The sequence below is a fragment of the Astatotilapia calliptera genome, chromosome 3 (assembly GCF_964374335.1).
Source record: "Astatotilapia calliptera chromosome 3, fAstCal68.1, whole genome shotgun sequence".
Lineage (NCBI taxonomy): Eukaryota > Metazoa > Chordata > Actinopteri > Cichliformes > Cichlidae > Astatotilapia > Astatotilapia calliptera.
Genome location: NC_137424.1, coordinates 44743174 through 44763624, shown reverse-complemented (window position 1 = coordinate 44763624; position 20451 = coordinate 44743174). Strand labels below are relative to the sequence as shown.

Below are 20451 nucleotides of genomic sequence, written 5' to 3'. Positions count from 1 at the left end.
TATTATAGATGTTTTAAGGCTGTAAAACCTCTCACTACACACTTTATACACTTTTCTCAGACAGGCATGGACATTTTCACACTTCTCTTGTTTAAACACTCTCAAAGTTCAAACCTTAATAGAAAAATAACAAAGATCAGACCCTGTTTTCAGGTCCAGAACATGGGAATAAAGCATTAATGAATCAATGGTACAGAAGTAGAGGAAGCAAGAAGAATGAGTCGAGTAAAGTTTGACTCTTCTGACTGTTTTGTTTCGCTTAATGCGTCGTATAATGCAGTCTACCTTATGGTCCGAAAAATACGGTTACTTCTACCTTCCTTCAGCATGTCCAGAAGCAAGGGCGTAGATTTGGCATGGACGGAAGGAACATGTCCCCATTAATATCCAGCGATTATTGAATTGTCCCCACCAATAATTTGATCTCTTCGAGTAAAGAAAAACAAACCCGATAGAAAGAAAAAAAAAACGATCTGTCAACGTCTCATTCACCCAGCGGTTACAGGCTATACTAAGCTTTGGCCCACATCAGTCTAAAATTGTATGTAACCATGAATAGCGTGTTTTGGAAACTAACTGCACAGCAGGCAGCACTATTAGTTATCTCAGTCTCCCAGAGCATTTCTAATTTTGATTGAAACTGTCACAGAAAACGGCAGCGTCGAGTAAGCCAGGATATTAGATATTAGATACAGAGGCTGTTAGAATTATATGTCTAACGTTAAAATGTCGGTGACACAATAATTTCATCCTAATGGTACTGACATATTCATAGGGTTAATTTTTGAGACAAAATATCATGAGGTAGTCATGATTTTGCAAATATCCACCTTGTAGTGCAGTTTGCACAAATTGTTTTAAAAATGCACTCACGCTACAAACATTACTGATGAGTCAAGATCTGCACAAATTGACAGCACTGAAGCAGCTCCACATTTTATTCTTATTGTCATGTATGTCCTATTTGTCAGGTGACAGAAGAACCAACACAAAGCTCAGAGAGCAATGGTGATACAAGATTACAGGTGAAGTTGGATGATGACTTGTTGGTTCATGACTATTTGAAGCACATGTGTGACTGCATGTATTTGGAATGTCTCACTGTTATTTATCAGGTGACAGAGGCAGCTCTGCCATGTTGTAGCTCAGACAGAGGCGAGGTCACAGGTGACTGACTGATGATTTGGTGCTATAGTTTAAATAGTATTTATTATCATGACAGTTGTTAGGCTGCTGATGTAAACTGATTCATTAGTGTACATTTGACAGAGAATCTGAATTGACATGTCTCACTTTTTATATGGCACGAATCAATGTGTTATTTTATCAGGTGGCAATATGTCCTAGTGCAGTTAGAGAGGAAGAGCCAGGGCCAAAGCTGAGGCACATCAAGCACAGAATAATATTCATCTTAGATGAGTAGTTTTATGTACAAAAACCACCAGGTCATTCAGTGTTCCCTTAGTGCTAATGTATAAGAGATGTTGGTGTACTATAACTGAAGTAATGTTGTTAAGTCCTTAAAGTCATATTCTTTTATTGTCATGACTGTATTTGAAGCTATTTTTATTTTTGTATGATACCTGATTTATATGGATTATGGCTGAAGTAAACTAAAGTCTAAAATACTTAGTCAGTCATTTGTTTAATAGTAATTTAACATTATGTAATTTACATATAAAACTATGAATTGTAATTTTAAATGGTTTAAAAGCATGTAGAATAGCATATGTATATGTAGCATATGAGGAATCTGATTAGGTTTGAGACTTTTTCAGAGATTTACAGCGGGACCTGGGTGGTCCGTCGGAATGCCATTCACTCACTTGATGGATAAAGTGAGACAGAGTAAGAAACTGGGCTAACAGAGAGACAGACTGACATGGGGACAGGAAGTGAGTGAGAGGCAGGTGGAAGGGTTTGATTAGAGTGTGACGTGAGAAGGGACTGCCTTGACACAGGGACAGATAGTGAATTGACTCCAACTGGAGGGCGGGGGGTGATACTGCAGGTCACCACCTGACATGTAGAGGTAATCCACACATGGGCCAGCACCGGACCACCATTGTGTCTCCAACTGGCTTTGTGCTGGCCCATGTGTGGGCCACCTCTGGTAAACCTGATCTGAGCCACCAAAGGGCCGTCATTCTTTGCAGTATGTGGGCCATGTGTAAGCACATTGTGTGGGCCATATCCAGGCCATACCAATTTTGCTATGTGGGTTGTAGTTTGTTTTTCTTTTTAAATTATTGTCACACTGTTAAAATATTGTCTATAAGCTGATATATTTTTGTTAGCTGTGGGGTTCAGGACCAGTTAAGTTTCACTGTTTATTCTTGTGACCTGTGTGCAGTGGGGTCTGGTAGTTTCAACACTGACATACTTTGTAGAGTTATATTAAGATGTGACAAGTTGAATGAACTGCTCTATACCCTAGAACATACCCCAAAGCAAACCTTTACACTACACACACAGACATACACTAACGTCAGCATTCCCAACTTCAAGGTCCTCCCCACGGCTCTGCACATGACCCTAATGGAAAATTGCAAAGCAAACATAAATAAGTTCAGGATTTGGTGGGCTCCCAGTCAGCTTTCCTAGTGTGTGGTGACTTCACTGGCCCACTTCTGGACCTAGCAGCCTAAGACAGGGATTTTTGCATGTTTATAACTGTGGTTTATAGCTAATAGCTATTATAGCTAAAACAAACAAACAAACAAACATTGGACTGATTCAGCAGACTTCAGATCTCTTGTTAAAACCTTATATATTGTGAGGTTGAAATTGTTAAATATTGTCATTGTGTTATTAAGTTTGTAAGAATGATCAAAGACATTCTTCTGTTTCTGTTGACCTCCCCAGCCTGTATTTTATTATAGGCACATCCTATGTGAAGGTTCTGTTTTCTTGTTTAGTAAGCTTCCTGCTTTTATGACCCTTTTGTGGGCAGGAGGTCACACAAACGCACCCCCAAACACACACACTCACATGCATACACACACACACACACACACACACAGATGGTCACACATACATGCATACACACACACACACACACAGACACACACACACACACACATAGACACACGTGCTTACACGTGCACACACATACACACATAGTACCTTGTCTTTTAGAACCATAGGGGGGGTTTACAGTGGGTGGTGCTTGTGTGTACTGTAACTGTTTCCAATAAAAGGCGGCAAGCAGAAGCTGGTTCTTCGAAGTGGTCTGACCGAGGGCAGGAGGGCTGCTCTAAGGTCCTTCTCTTGCGTCTTGCTTCCTTGTCGTGGGAATAAGTCTCTAAACCAGCAGGGCCTGTGGAAGCGTAGACCCAACATATATAACTGTGACTGCTCACCGAAGAGCATATTTTTATGAAAATCTTCTTCATGAGGTAAAAATTCATCATAATAATATAATAATAATAAACTATATTTATAAAGCACACTTAAAAACCAAGGGTATGCCAAGGTGCTTAACAAGTAAAATAGAGTATAGGAGCCAAAAAGAAGTCCAGCTGTCATATCCTGTATTCGTGAATCCCTCCCCAATCTGGTCAGCGATTTGCTGATGGTAAATATGTCTATTGCTGCACAAAATGAGCATTAGCAAACTTAAGCAAACAATTAACCATTAGCACTAAACACAACAGCTGAAACTGGGCTATGCTATACATTAATGAAGCAGCTCAGCCATGGAAACCCATGCCATGACGCTCCCAGTGCACAGTTTTTGTGCTGATATTAATCTCAGTTGGGGGTTTGGAGCCCTGCAGTTAATAGCTTTCAGGCACTATCAGCATCTGTACTCGGCAGCCCCACTCTGTAGGTATACATGTTCTCACACTTTGTGGCTGAGGTGCTGTGGTTCCTAAATGTTTCCACTTTGAAAAAAAAACACCTCTTTGAGGTGATAGTGGAATTTGTACAAGTAAAGAAATGTCACAAACGAACCTGTTGGCATGGTGACATCCTGTCACAGCACCATGCTCACTTCAGTGGCCTCTTTAGAGCGACCCAAGAACTATTTCTTTCACAAATGTTTATAAAGACAGACTGCACAGCTAGGCGTTTGATTTGTACACCTGTGGCAATGAGACTGAAAACGCCAGAATTTAAAGATTACGAGGTGCGGCCCAATTAAAGTGAATGTAAGAAAAACAGACAAAACATAAAGTTCATGGTATTTCGTGTATAAAACCAGTCACTGCCAGTTCCACAGTCAGCAAAATGCTTTGAAGTTTCAGTCTAGTGTTACGGGTCCCAAGGATGAAGACCACGATGACAAATATGTTACCTGTAAAAGCAGGTGAAGAGCGGAGTAAGGAAGACACGATGCGTCTCTGCTTTCCTCCAGAACGTGTCTCAGGCTGATTTATTTCACACAAATAAATGCTATAAAACACTAAACATGAGCTTTCAATATACTGTTCAGCTGGTTCCTCATTTACATCAATTACATTTACTTATTTCACAACATCAGTGAAATATACTCTTTTAACTGGTTCAGTTTCTCCAGTTCACACTTCTTTCCATAACAACTACATTCTTTTATCATATCCATAAACACATCACATTGTCTTCTGCAGTGTCTTACTGGCTAAACAGTTATATTCAATAACAGCATTGGTAAATACATTACATTTGTTCCCTCCAGTAATTTACTGGCAAAATCACTATTTAGTGCATCATGAAACACAGCTTGTTTAATTAACCCGTGAATGCCTCTGTTAGCTACACAGAGTTGCTCAGAGTGCTTGTGTTACACTAGCTAATCTACTCAGTCACTTTCCACATAACTATTAACATTCACATCTCACAGAACTGATTTGATTGGAGCATTACAACACGTTTGCACAGAGCATAGGAGCGCACTGACTCTGCTTCACGAGCGCTCCACCTAACGAGCGGGCTCGCGGTGCGGTCGCGCGGGACACTCCTCTGGTTTTCTCCCGCGTTTACATGTAATTAACTCGGGCGGACCGCCTTAACTCTCTCATTCACATTAACGTGGGTAACCATGGTAACAATAAACAACATTTTCGGTGCGAGCACCATTTACCGACCTGTAAAAGCAGGTGAAGAGCGGAGTAAGGAAGACACGATGCGTCTCTGCTTTCCTCCAGAACGTGTCTGAGGAAGCAGCGGAAGGTGGGCTCCACTTACTGCACCCCGAAACCCCGGAGCAAGCACCAAAGTTCCGCCCTCACTGCTTTCTAACATAAAATGAATCCCTATTACATGGACTTTCTATCCTCTTAAAGAACTGAAAATAAATACATATAGCAATGAAAAATGTCCCGTTACATGAGTGTTTTACACAAAATAACATTAATGTGGTCATTCCCTCACAGGGGTGCCACACTAGCTTTAATTTGGACTAGTTTCAGCTCGCTCTACAAAAGGGAAGGTTATTTGGTTTTGCACTTCCTTTATAAAGAGGAAATGCAAAACCAAACCTTCTATATTACGACACGAGTCAGGACAGCCGTGAGTCCATCATAAAAAACTGATTCAATAGGAGCTTTTCTGGGAAACATGGTAATGTTAAAATACATTAAGAATCGATGTAACTGATGTAACAGAGTGAGATGAAAATAGAAGAGGCAGATTTCCCCAGCCCTTGTAGGCGGGGCTGCTGAAGCACCTTTGAATGGGAAGGACATATTTAAAGAGGCACAGATCACTGTTCATGTCGAGACAGTTCAACATATAATTTATGTCAGGTCTCTGGTCTTTCTGTCAATTTACACGTAAAATATGAGCATTTCAACAATGTTATTCAAACCATATGTTGAAAAAAACATGCCATTATTTGTTCATGCATAATAAACTAAGCTTACTTCAATTGAACTCTAAAGTTTGGGGTCTGAGCTTTAGATATTTGTAGATTACTACTTGAAACTACATGTGAGAATGTGGAAGAACACTGTGGAAGACCAAGACAAAATCTATAAGTGTAAACAGGCATTCATGTGAAAATGAAAACACTTGATGACTTATAAGTAAATGCAGAGTTTAATAATGAAGTGAATGATGTGTAATTTCCTCAGCAGTGAATATTATGGCATTTTGAGTTTGTTTAGTAGCTGTGGCTTTATGAAAATTTCAGTGTTTTAAAAATGTATTAAATCAGTGATGCTTTTTTGCCCTGTGAATTTTAACATATACTGTTTTAGCTCTTAAAATAAACTATTTGAGAAAGAATAATCAAAGATACAGGTACAAAAACTGACTGATTTCCAGATTTTAGATTCATTCCTCTGACACTCAGGGCCGTGTGTGTCTGAACATCCTGAACATTTATTTATTTATTAAAGAATACACACATAACACCTACATAAATGCTTTTTATCAGTACATCAGTACAAGCAATAATTGTGCTTTACTTCTTAAAACGGTTTGATAGTTTCTATAAACATTTTAAATAACATCTTTTCATTCACTGTATTAACAAATTAACATTTTAGAACTGGCTCTATTGCTATTATGTTTTTTTTTCTTTCACTCTGAAAGCCACTTCATGAATTAAACCGAAATGTCACATGAAGCAAAACATGAATAAAAACACCTTAAATGTAATTATTATTACGTTTCACTGCACTGACACAGTTTTGGGTCTATAATGACACCTAGTGGGTCGGTGTGGTAATATTACAGGATATAAGGAAGGTTTTACACGAAGGGATTCGTGTATGTTCAGGGTGTGCCCCGCCTCTAGAGACCTATGGTAGCTGGGATACGCTCCAGCTCCAGTGCGTCCAGATAGGGATAAGCGCAAGAGGACGAATGGATGGATGGGTTTATGTGAAATATATTTGCAGATCAGATGAAGCATAAAATGGAAACCCTAATTTGTTGTCAGCATAATTACTGGTAAAATGTCTTTCTCAAAACCATATTAAGACATAAATATAATTTAGAGTTATACTCTGACAGCTGACACACCTTTAAAGTACCTGCAGAGCAGGTGAGCCGAGAAAAGCCCCTGAGAATTAAATGCGGACTTTTTCCATTGCTGGGTGTGGGCGTGTAAACACCAGGATGTGATACTTTAAAAGTGAAAGTGAAACAAAAACAGGCCGTGACAGAGCGACACAAACAAGTGTTAGACGGGCTGAAAGTTCTCATGTTAGTGTAGAATTGCAGATAAAATGGATGAATATCCGTATCCACTGTTTTTTGAAGCCACTGACTTTACAGACAGAGAGAAGGAGAAAGTGAGGAGATACTTTCAGAAAAGGCGAGACTCCGGGGGTGGCGACTGCGGAAATCTTGAAAAACTCGGAGGAAGAGTTTATAAAATCTGTTTCAAGTTAAAAGAGGGTAGGACAGTCGATCATTTGTAAAAAAAAAAAAAAATTTAGATTTGTGTTTAAATTCAGGCTGTTTCAGTGACTCTGTTTATGGATGTTTTCCAGATCAAGACAGAGTTTTGCAGAGGAAGTTTCACACCATCACTCTTCCGAGTGGAGAAGTGCGGCTGACCGTGAGCCGGACAAGTTCACCACAGACCTCTGACCAGCCATCGACAAGCCAATCACTGGTACAGTTTACTGCTCTTTCAAACATGACTTTTGGTTACAGTAAAAACTGAGCGCCAGAATAATGTGGCCAAACTAGTTTAAGAGGAATGAGTTAGCCTCCAGGGGAAGTTGGACAGCTGAGGACAATATTGACAAAAAACAGATGATTATAAAATATTTCAAAGACACTGTAAGTACTGCAAAGAATACATTTTAAATAGTAAAACAGTCCTTTTTAAAAAAAAAGATACACGATCATTAAATTTGACGTCAGGGACAAATATAGAGAACTATGTGTTTGCTCCACTTTTGCTGGGCCCTCTTTTTTTATAGCTTTCATTTCATTGTGCCTCAGTGTTTTCAGTGGCTGACAGTTCTCAGGTTTCTTTCACTTCTGAGTCTTGCTGTTAATACAGAGTGTAAATATACAGTCTAGTTCAGCATTTTTTAAATAAGAAAGCCTTCCCTGAAAAATACATCATGTAGACGGCACAGTATGTAGATACAAATACAAAAACTTTATACACTATTTTGCATTTAAAGCCTTTGTAGATAAGGAAGAAACCAGTGCCATGTATGATACTCCATCTCCATACCATCAAAGATACTGTTTTTAAAAACAAAACAAAACACATAGGTCATAAAAAGCCAGATGGTAACACTCTCACTGGACACTTTATTAGGTACACCTTGAGAGTAACAGGGAAGACTTCAGTGCTGCTTTAAATCTTTGCTGTTAATTTTTTATTATAATGTTGTGATGTTATTTGAGTTAATGTTTCCTTCCTATCAAGTCAAAGCAGTCTGGCCATCCTCTGACCTCTGACATCAAGAAGACGTTTTCATGCAGAGAATTGGATATTTTCTCTTTTTCATTCCATTCTCTGTAATCCCTGGAGATGGTTGTGTAGGAAAATCCCAGTAGATATATATATCTGAAATACAACAAAATATTAAATTCTTTGTGGAATCCATTGACACTGCATCCCGTTGGCACACAAATGAAATAATATTGTGTTTTAAATTATCACCAGTCATTGCATTCTACTTTCAGTTACATTGTGCACAATATCCTGTCCGTTTTAGAAACAGGGTTGTAGTATATTTCTGTTCTAACACAGTGTCAGAGTCAGATATAACAATCAAAAACAAAAACATATAAACAGATATTAATTTAATGTGTTTTTATCAACATAGGACTGTATGAATCTGTCCCGAATTCGACAAGTGGCACAAAAACAAACCAATGGAGGCCCCAGTAGAGTGCAATCAGATGAAGAGTTTATTAAGAACACACATGCAGGAAGAAGTAAACTCGAAGCAGTCTGGCCATTCTCCTCTGACCTCTGACATCAAGAAGACGTTTTCATGCAGAGAATTGGATATTTTCTCTTTTTCAGTCCATTCTCTGTAATCCCTAGAGATGGTTGTGTAGGAAAATCCCAGTAGAAATAAATCAAAGCAGCCCAAATTTATTTTTCATTCTGATGCTGAGTTCGAACTTCAGAAGATCCTCTTGACCATGTCTATATTGTTAATTGCGTGTGATTGGCTGATTATCCTTATGTATTAATACGCTTAAAGAGGTGTACCTAATATAGTGGCCAGAGTGAACAAAATATTAAATTCTTTGTGAAATCCATGGAGACTGCACTCTGCTAGCACACAGATAAAAAACCTTTAAATTATTCACCAATCATTGCATTCTGCTTTCCTTTACATTATACACAAATACCCAGACTGTTTTAGAAACAGGCCTGTAGCATATTTCTGTTCTAACACAGTGTCACACAGTGTGAATTGGGGCAACGGACTGGACATAGCAGAGATGGCACATATTGGATGGAGTATTAATAGATTTAAAGTAAAAAGAAATAAAAAAAAAAACCAGACATGGTAAAGATTACGTCAATTAGAGGTTTTGAATGACGGTTGTGATTCATTTTTGACTTACTGCCCAGGCCTATGTGGTACACTCCCACTGTTTACAATAAGTAGCCTATCGTATATCATAAATTGACAGATTTTTTTTCTTTCCTTCTTTCAGATCTCTAGAAACCCAAACATAAAGGGTCTTGAGAAGACTTTCAGGATAGATGTTTTCCTGATGTTTTTCCTGAGAGACAACTGTAAAGCATACAAATTTTTGGAAAAACAACTGTCTTCAATCGGCTGCACAGTGGAGCTAAATTTTGATGAAGAAGAAGTTTTGGTTAGAGGGGAGGTTGACAAGGGTCCAGGAGGAGGATTTGGTGGTGCTGCAGAGAAATGGGAGTGCCAAGTGGATCAGGTCTTCATTCGGCTCACCGAGACCTACCTCTGCTATCATGTGCTTGAGCCAAAACAGATGAAAATGGTACTGCAGGACTCGGCCTTTAAGACAGATGATATCAAAGTTTACACAGAGAGTGGCTATGCTGTGGTTGTGGGAGAGGTTGATGCCATGAAGGAGAAGATTGCAATTCTGGAAAAAAGCCTACCCACCAAAAAGGAAGTGCCAATTGTGGAGAAGAACTTCAAGCTCATAGAAGAAGAGTTCAATCGAGAAATGCGTGCTAATTGTCCAGAGGTTACAATCATCAGAGGTAGTGCCATGATCACTTTGGAGGGCCCTGACAAAGAGGTGCAGTCAGGAGCTGCAAAACTGGTTGAACTGATTAAGAACGTAAAGGAGAAGAGCGTTAAGTTCCCTACAGCTCTGCTAACCTTCATGAAGACCAGTGATGCCATCCCAAAATACCAAACTCGCTTCCAGCAGAGCCTCAGAAACCCTGTTTTCTTTGAGGTGGGTGCAGATCTGGTTCTGTCCAGTTTGTCCTCTGATGCTCTGAATGAGGCCGAGGCAGCAGTAATGAGAGACCTTAAAGTGACCACTGTACAGCTGCAGGGTGCAACAGATCTCAACAGGTTGAAAGAAATTCTGATGAAAGCCAAGAACGAGGCAAACAGTAGAGAGTTCAGAGTGGACATCAGCTACATGCCAGGCGCCAGGGGAACCTCAACAACCAACGTCCAACTGGTGGGCTACAGTGAAAATGTGGCCAAGCTCAATGAAGTTCTTCATGACTTCCAGTTGAATCAAGTTTCAACTCAAGAAAACATCAATCTGCTTCATCCTGAAATGGTCGACTGTTTTAATAAAATCTTAGACTTGATTGGCATGAAGCAGACCAAGGTGACCTTACAAGCCTCACATTTTCCAAATCCTTGTGTGTTTGTGTCTGGTCCTCGATGTCATGTTCAGGAGGTCAAGGAGGCCCTAACATCAACTCTAGACAGTGTTGTAGTAGACACTTTGACTCTAGATGGACCAGGGGCTCAGCAGTACTTCCAGGAAGAGGGTAAAGTGACTAAAGAGCTGATAGAGAGCTCCTGTCACGTCATTATCCGAGATAAACAAACTGCAGCCATCCCAAATGTGCAAAGACCACGAAACACCAGCAGACTCAGCGACACACCTAGATCTCTCAGCTACAGCAGCAGCATGTACAGCACAGTTGGAAACTCTGCAATCAACAGAACAAACCTGAAGATCAAACTCAGCAGTTTAGAAAATGAACAGGTTTGATTATTTCCATTCAATTCTATTTCCCATAATCCCAAAATAAAATATCAACATTCATGTTATTCAATATTATTTCTGCAGGCGGATGTTCTGGTGGTCCCCATGCTCAACAAGCAGCTGACTTCTACAAATATTGGCAACAGTTTGTTGGCCAAAGCTGGGAATGTATTAAAGTTAAAGTTTGATTCAGTCTTAGCCAGTTGTGCCCTCGCCCCTGGTGATGTTCAGCTGGTTGATGCACCTCCATCTCTGGGCTGCTCCAGGATTTTCTTCATTGAGTGCTTGCCTTGGGACGGAGTAAGAGGAAAGAGTGTTCAGGTAAAATTGAGGACTTTCATTAACACTTCTGGTGATGGAGAAGTGCTAATTCATATTTAATTTACCTTCAGAAAACCATTGAAATCCACTTTATAGCTGTACATAGATGAAAGTATTAATTGGAATAATCAGATGATATCTACGTGTATGTACAAAAGTAGAATCGAGACAAAAAAATATACAATAAAATATTTCTTAATTTAATTGAAAAGCGAAAGCATTAATGTACCAACCAGATAACTGCAAGAGCAGTCTTATACAACCAAATTGAACTTTTTGTGCAGCCTCACTGTTTTCCATGTGTGCTCTGTTAGTTGCAGTGTGCAATCCAACAGTTTGAAAACATAGTTTAAAAATATGTAACTTTTGATTTGCAGGCTCTTGGTAACGGTCTGAAGAGGTGTCTGGAGCTCTGTGCACAGCTGAATTTGGGTTCAGTGGCCATTCCAATCATTGGGCCAGGAATTGTTTTACAATACCCGCTGAGAGAAGCTATTCAAGTGTTGACTGACGTCATTCACCAGTTTGGATTATCTGCATCCTCTGGATCTCTTACAAACATCCACATTGTCATTAAACCTGGTTACCCTGATTCTGAGGCGGTCAGTGTCAATCGATATGTCCTGATCTGATATGCATATCATACTTTATTTATAAAACACTTTAAAAAACAAGAACAGGGCTGTCCTGACCAGACATCAATTATTTATGTTGTTATTCTTGTGTTTTTATTTACAGTGCTACCACGATGTCTACAAACAGCTCAGCTTAAATATGAACCAGGGAGGCCAAGGTAAACTAGCACTACTCAGACTGTCTTTATTATGTGACATTAATGAATAGTGAGCAGATAAAAAGCCTTCAGCCAGTGTCATATTTTACCATATTCATCAGCACCCTCAGTCATCAGATTAAATGTCAAACAAAATCTAATGTGTGGTGTTCTTCATCTCAGCAATCTTCAGGTCCCTCACCAGCGACCTAGATGACATCATCATAACAGTGGGAAGTGGAGTTAAACTACATGTGGTGTTTGGTGACATCACTAATGAGACTACAGATGCTGTGGTGAACACAACAGACTTCCAAAATTTTAACCTTGGTAGGTGAAACCGAGGATGCATATAAAGGCAGGAAGGCGGAGTGAGCAGGAGGCCCATGATGTAACTTTGAAGTTATTTTTAACCACAATGGTAGCATAGCTCTCTATGGATGACAAAGGAAAACAGCTCTTCATGAAAATCTGCACAGATATAGGGATACCCATATGATTGTAATCTTTGAAGTTTTCATCTAGCATTATTAACAAGCCTCTTGGATTAGCTAAAAACCTCACTATATACTTATGAAGAGCATAACTGACAGTTTGACATTTTGTGATGCATATGGAGCTGCAACACTAGATAATTTGTTGTATTTTGGATCTCATACCTATCATGATTATAGTTTCACATAGTGGAATAAAGTGCATATTACGCATAATATGCACATTAGTCTTAGTGGATGGCAATCCAAAACTCTGAGGCACAGGCGATGGAAAGCAATCAGATGATCAAACTATAACAAAGACAAGTGAGTCAATAACAGTCTGGCAGGGAACAGAGGTGACGTGGTGAACTGGTATACTGCCTGTGGTGTCAACCTGGCATGAGAAATGTTTGATCTCCAGCCAAGCAGGTTTGGCAGGGATTAACCTTTGACTTACCTGTGAGTACCATTTCCCATAAATGCATTTAGATTGATTAGGGGAAATAGGGTTGATGACTCACTGTATGCTTCACAAGCTTTCCTTCACGGACAGATTATAAGTTCTTTAATATATATTTTTCTGATTTTTCGTCATCTACAGATGGAGTATGCAAAGACATCTTAACTGTAGCTGGACCAGAGGTGGAAGCTAAACTGAAAGCAGGTGAGAAAAAGAGAAGCTGCTACTTACCTTCTCATCTTACTTATCTGACTCTCACTCATGCTTCCTGTGTCACTTTCTGTGCAGCAAAAGTGAATCGAGGAGAAATTTATGTGACCCAGTCTGGAAACTTCCCCTGTAAAGCTATTTTTCATGTATGTGGAGAAAAGGATCAAGCTCTCATTGAACAACTTGTGTGTGATATCATTGCCTATTGTGAATGCTATAAATACAGTTCAGTGGCAATTCCTGCCATCTGTGCTGGTAAGTATTTTTTTTGGGCATTTCTATTCATTCAGTTTGTTGTGAAACACAAACACACACACCTAAATGCAAGTGGTGTTTTTTCAGGAGCTGGAGGGTTGAATCCTGCGATTGTAGCAGGAGCCATTCTTCAAGGGATCAAGGCTTCTGCATCATCTATGAACAGCCTCACCAACATCCGTCTCACCCTGATTAAGATCGATGTCTTCTTGGCTTTTAAAGAGAAAGCGATGCAGATGTATTCCTCAGCTGTCATCAACAGAGGTGACAGAAATATTCACAAACTGACATCTTATGTGCAATTGAATTTTAAAACGAATTTGAAAATAAAAACTGATTACAAATTTATTTTACTGAAATTTTTTCCTGATTTGTTCTAGTACTTCCAGTACTTCCAGTACTTCCAGTTCAAGTACAGCAACAACAGCCTCCTCATTCTGTGAGTGCATACCTCAGCAGTCTCCATATCAGCTCTACAAGTCAGCAGTCTGTCTTCACGTTCCTGGGTCTTTCCAAAAAAGACGTTGATGATGCCATGGAAAAGCTGAAGCATCAATATCACACACAGTGCTCCAGTAACACCTTCTTAAAGGAGGAACTGGAACTCCTCGACCAGGACGACATGATGGAGCTGAAGGAGCTGGTGGAGTCTGAGGGTTTATTCATGCAAACTGATCAGTCTGGCTCTCTAACAGTGAGTGGGTTGAAAGACGGGGTCACCCGGGTGATGAAGAAAATGAATCAGTGTCAGTTAATGGGTCTTGCTAATGAGGTGAGAGTCAGGGAGGAGGAGGATTTGTACCTCCGAGTTGTTTGGTGCATCCTGGCACATAACGGAAACTGGGAAAGACTTCCCAGAACAGCCAATCACCAACTGGAAAACAACGAATTAACAGAAGGAATAAAAGACGCACAGGGACTCGTATGGGAGGTTAATCTACAGACAATGATGGCCACACAGCAACTGAGCAGACAGGCGATGAAGCTAAAGCGACTTGAGAATCTGAGAGGTGAGAAGAAAGAAACTAAAAAACTACTTGTAGTAAAGAAGGTTGCAAAAGTCTTTGTGAAACATGAAAGCAACAATAAACTGTTCACTTTTAAACAAAAAGTATGAAAATCCTAGATCAGCTGATAAGGTTGGATCATGTTGATTTAACAGGAGTGTTATAATATTGTCAGACGGGCTCCATTGCAAGTTTTGGTTGTATTCATTCATGATACTATTAAAATCTTTTTTTCTTTTTACGTGCTTCATTAAAGATTTGCAGTAAATAGCAAAATAAAACTCAACATAGGCTCTAGGTGTCTTCTCATGTGGTATATGCTATATATGCTTCTCTCTTTCAGACTTTACTTACCCTCTGTACTGGGACAGCATGGCTGCTAATGAGAGCTTGAAGGTCGTTACACTGGAGCCTTCCTCTGCAGAGTACCGGGCAGTGAAGGAGGCCTTCAAACGAACTGTTGCCAAAACTGTGATGAAGGTGGGTGGCTGTCCTTTGTGTAAGGGAACATTTCAGTTTCTATTTATATTACCTGTCTTATAATATGAATGCTGCTTTGTCGCTACTTTATTCTTCTTTAGTCAATAGAACAGTTTATTTATTTTGATTCACTAAATATAACAGTTGTTTATTCAATTCTTTGGCTTTTTTTGTTTTGTTTTTTGACTATTAGCAAAAAACAAAATCCTGCAATGGCAATGTCATCGAAAACATGATTTTGCTTATGCGTCCACGTATTGTTATGGTTGTTTTTGCTATTGGGGCTTAACACTAAATAATCATAATCAGTAACAACATGTTAAAAGGGGGTTTGTCAAGGTCTGGCTGTGTGGCAAGCAGAGGTTGGACCCAAATGCAGCACTCCAGAGACGAAACATGAACTTATGCAGCTTTATTGCTGAGAACTACAAACTGAAAGTACAAAACAAAACTCCTGGAATGGTAACTAAGCAGCGTGGCAACATGAAGTAAACTGCACATGGGGGGTACATGGCAGTAGGACATGAAGACTGACAACATGACGAGAAACGGAGACAAACTGTGGAACAGACTTAGTGTTTGAGTTCCTCACTAAGTCTGTTCCACAGCTTCACTCCCACATTCAGTAATATGAAAACTTCTTTTATCAGTAACAAAACACATTTATATAGAAAAAGGAAGAATAAAATAATATTAAAATTTAATTCCAAATCAGTCAATGTCACATTTTACAAATAAATTCATTTCCTCTTTTAAAAGATGATTCATTTAATTAAATTTTCTTTATTTATTTCAGCATTCATTTGGGATTTTAGGAGGATTTTACTTTCAATCCACCATTGAAACTATGCCATCACTATGATGACATACTTTGAACTACCCCTCAGATGTAATTAATATCCTGGATTATCTTGTTAGGCAGCTCTTTAATCCTTTGTCCTTCTTCTCTCATGTCAGATTGAGCGTTTGCAGAACGTTCACCTGCGGCGCACCTATGAAGCACAGAGGAAGCACATTTCTGATAAGAACGCACAGGAGGGAGGAGCAGGGGAGAAACTTCTGTACCATGGGACGACCCAGGAAAATTGCGACTCCATAGTGAAAACTGGATTCAACAGGAGCTTTGCTGGACAAAATGGTAATAATCTTTTTATAGAGTCCACATTTACTGAACCAAAACTTTGTGTTATAAATGGTTCTTTACTTCTTATATTCTTTATATTCCTTAATGGAAAGATTGGTGTTCTTTATGGTTTTAGAGTTTTAAAGCTTGTTATAAAGCAGCTCTTCTCTGGATGATTATGCCTCCACCTGCTTTGGTAGATATCTAGAACTCTGTGAAAATAGAATAGTGCTTGACTTCTAAGCATAGAGACTACATCCCTGGGTCGTCTGAAATCAGCAGCCCGTGAGTTAACAGCCAAATGCGTTAAACGATTTTGCACCTTAGAGTCATTCAGTCAACAATGAACGTCTCTGTTCTAGAAAGTCAAATGCTCAAAATTATACAATGCTGGGTCAATAGGACAATAAAAAATGGCTAAAAGAAGACAAGAAAAGTGCTACAATAGCCCAAAGTCAAATGTTGTGGTGGGACCTGAAGAGCAGCGGTCCCCAACCGTTTTTGCAGCATGGATCAGTTTATGTCCAACAGAATTTTCACGGACCGGCCTTTAAGGTGTTGCAGATATGTACAACAAAATAAAACCAGTACCGGTACCAAAAAAAAAAAAAAGATTTATTCATAACACAAGGGACAAGACCCAGGGACACTGAGTTAACAATAAAAACGAGGCCTAGTAGAGTGACGGCACTTGATTTCTTAAAGACATGTTTTTATGTTCCTGTATGCACTAATAAAACATGCTGCAATCCACTGCATGGTTAAAATCTTGAACACCTGGTGAAAGATATGAAATAAACAGTACTTGTAACAAAGTCACGGTTAGTGAACTAGTAACTAGTTCTGTGTCACTACAGTGTAAATACAATCACCTGTTGTTAATTTCCTTTTCTCTTTTCACCCTCAGCAACTGCATACGGTCTTGGGACCTACTTTGCTGTAAATGCCAACTACTCGGCTCAACCCACCTACTCCAAACCAGCTGCTGATGGTTCTCAGTTAATGTTCGTCGCCCGAGTCCTCACAGGTGTCTTCGCTCAGGGCCAAGCTACCATGAAGGTGCCTCCACCTCGAAACACCCAGCAGCCTCATGACCGCTATGACAGTGTGGTAGACAAAAAGGATAACCCCAGCATGTATGTTGTGTTTCATGACAACCAAGCGTACCCTGATTACCTCATCACATTCAAGTGAGAGTAAAGGAAAAGTGTTTTCCACTGTTTATAAATGAAAGTGTCTGAAAAATCAATTATGAATAATATAAAAGTTACAAATTGAATTGTCACTGTCACCGACCTAGCTAAACAGCAGCTGCTTCAAATGAAATTAAAAGTTACATATATGTACATAAACACTGGAAACATGTTACACAATTATGCAGGTTTTAATCTTTTATTTGGTTGATCTTCTTACATCTTCACCTTGCCAAGTGTAAAGTGCTTTGAATACATCTAATTAATCTGAAAACATGTCACAATACCCTAATAAAGATTTACTGACTGACAATGGTCCATTCTTGAGAAATTAGAGGTGGGTAATCAACAGCAGACTTCCTGTTTAAAACCCCCAAGCTGAGGATTTTGGCAGTTATCTTAGTTTATATTTTATTTATTTATTTATTTATTTTAATAAAACCAGACCATACCAAGACAGTGTTGGACCTGACTGAGAATCTCAGGGACACGAGCTCTAATTTACACCTTCGTTATTGTCTATCTTACTCTAAATGGGAAATGAACACGTTGAACTAGGCCAGGGGTCAGCAACCTTTTACACCCAAAGAGCCATTTGGACCCGGTTTCCAAGCAAAAGAAAACACTGGGAGCCGCAAATACTTTTTGACATCTAAAATGAAGATAACACTGTATATATTGTTTTTTACTTTTATGCTTTGTGTGAACGACTAAGGTGTGTTGCTTGTGAAATCCTTGAAGTGCTACAGAGAAACTTACATGTTATTTATGTAATGAACACATTTTGAACTCTTAAAGAAATATAACAAAAGGAAAGACACCCAGCTGAACTAAAATGATCCATGTAGCAAACAGAAACTGTGGTGAGCCGCCAGCCTTATATCACCTTTGGGCTTTTGGAGCCTTGACCGGACTTTTAAAAAATAATTGGAAAAAAAGCACTATGCTGCTAAAAGATGAAAAATAGATATTTGCAAAATTCTGCCTAAATATGTATTTTACCTGGTTAATGTGTGCGGCGGGGCGTGGTCTGAAGCGCTGCTGCAGGGGAGGCGGACGCACCTGAGCAGCACCCGCAATCACGCCTCGCCGTCTTAACGTCTGTGCTCTCTATGCTGTTGTTGGTGTGTGTCGGGCTGTGAGCTGAAAAGCTACAGCCGGCTGTATGCGTACAGCAACCGTGTGTGAAAAGTGGTCAATAAAGAGAAGCTGTAAAGCATGTTCATGGTATGTTTACAATGGGACTTCTGCTCCTGAACCTCTGCGCACAGCGTCTGCAAATCAGGGCTTTCAACTTTACGCAGGACTGTAAGCTGTCATCTGTGAGTGGTGTTTGTTTTTAACATAGTTCACGGAGGAGAATAGCTGCTGACATAATGTGGATCCGAAGATCCATAATTGGCCTACCTGGGGTTGAAAGTCTCGATAAATGCATGTCATTTCAGCGGGTATGACGCTTATTTTGAGCGATGAAAAAATAATAGAATAGAATTGTATTTTTATATTTCTAGAATTACAAGTTAAAAAAGAACTAACATAAATAAAATACACTTCAGCTAAATACTTCTAATTTCTTTTCCCAAACCACGCGGAACCACACTATAAGGACTAAAGAGCCGCATGTTGCCGACCCCTGAACTAGGCATAAAAACCCTCAGGTCAGTCACAAGACAACTGGTAAATAAGTCCTGAAGAGCCTCAGTCTGGTTTTCTCTGACCTGTCCATAGTTCCAGTCAGTCTCAGCAATGTCATCATAGAAACCATGATAGATGATCCCCATCTCGGTCATCACACACTCCTCCCTCTCCATCTCATCATCCAGAAACACAGCATCCTCTGAGGGACGACAACACGTCAGGTGACTGAGTGGGACAAAAACCAAACTGTGATGTTACAGTTCAGACTTTAAAAGACACACACATAAAAATTAAAACAACACAACAGAGGATACCCAAACATCCTGATGAGATTTTTTTTATTATTGTTATAATTGCAGGCTAAAAGTTTCACATATGGGACATTTCAATTTATAATGTGATGCACACCTTTAAGTCTCTACTTAAGAAGACACAGCATCGCAGCTTTACTTTAATTCACCATAAAGTAGCCTTGAAGGTGCTTATTGTAAAGCCCTTGGTCTAAAAATATCTAAAAATCTTCCAAACTTAACTGAGATTATTAACAGATTGCAATAATGAGGTAGAACCAGAAACACGTTGAATTTTTTATGTAATACCACTTTGTACCCCTAGATGGTGCAGCGAATCAGTGAAAGCTTCATTTAAGAACACATTCTTACATTTTTATTTCTCACAGTGGCCTGGAAGAAATTTAAAGCCTGACAAGGAGACAAACAGATCAGGCTGGTTAAAAGGAAATATTAATATTTAAAGAGAAACACAGATTTGAAAATTTTGACACACAAATGCCGAAAATTCCAGGTAACAAAATCCAAAGAAGTGGATCTGATCTGGATCTGAATCAATTTTCTGAGATTGTAACAAATCCACATAGTAAAAGTCTGTCCCCTGCAGTAAAGTTTGTATTTAAATACTTTAAAGGGTAATTACATAAAGTACCTTTATGCCCTGAGCTTTCTACTTTAAATACAAGAAGAAAGTGCTGGGAGAGAAAACTGAAAATTTATATTCATTTCCCAGCGAGCTGCTACTCTGTAGAGATCTTTGTACATCTACAGCACCTCCGTGGGTTGAGAATACAAAGTCTACACGGCTACAGGAGTTTCTTTCTTTAGTTCAAACTTGTAACATACACCTGTTAGTTGGGGTTGGATCACGTCCACAGCATAAACAAACCGCTGTGGAGTTTTGGAACTGTACCGAGACCATCTGCCAGAGCCTGCCCATGCCAATCAAAGTAAGACCAAATAGGCATTGTTTTGGTCCACACCAAGTACAATTACTGTTCACACCTGGACAATCGAACCATACCAAGGAGGAAAACTAACCCATGTTTGATTTAAATATGATGACATATCATGACAGTAAAGATGGCGCCGGTGTACGTGGCTGCTCGTCTGTCGCTGTCAGTTTTGTTTGTTT

At 39.4% G+C, this 20451-nt stretch overlaps 1 protein-coding gene across 1 annotated transcript; it reads left to right on the top strand.

Moving 5' to 3' along the window:
• Positions 1-7077: 7077 nt before the first annotated feature.
• On the top strand, positions 7078-17701 carry LOC113018871 (protein mono-ADP-ribosyltransferase PARP14-like). The gene is made up of 14 exons (XM_026162271.2): positions 7078-7329; positions 7425-7549; positions 9577-11091; positions 11176-11412; positions 11790-12014; positions 12151-12205; positions 12368-12514; positions 13262-13324; positions 13409-13585; positions 13673-13849; positions 13966-14595; positions 14936-15072; positions 16030-16210; positions 17103-17701. Exons 1-14 carry the CDS (start codon positions 7158-7160, stop codon positions 17387-17389), a joined length of 4128 nt encoding a protein of 1375 aa, XP_026018056.2. The 5' UTR covers positions 7078-7157; the 3' UTR covers positions 17390-17701.
• Positions 17702-20451: the final 2750 nt, after the last annotated feature.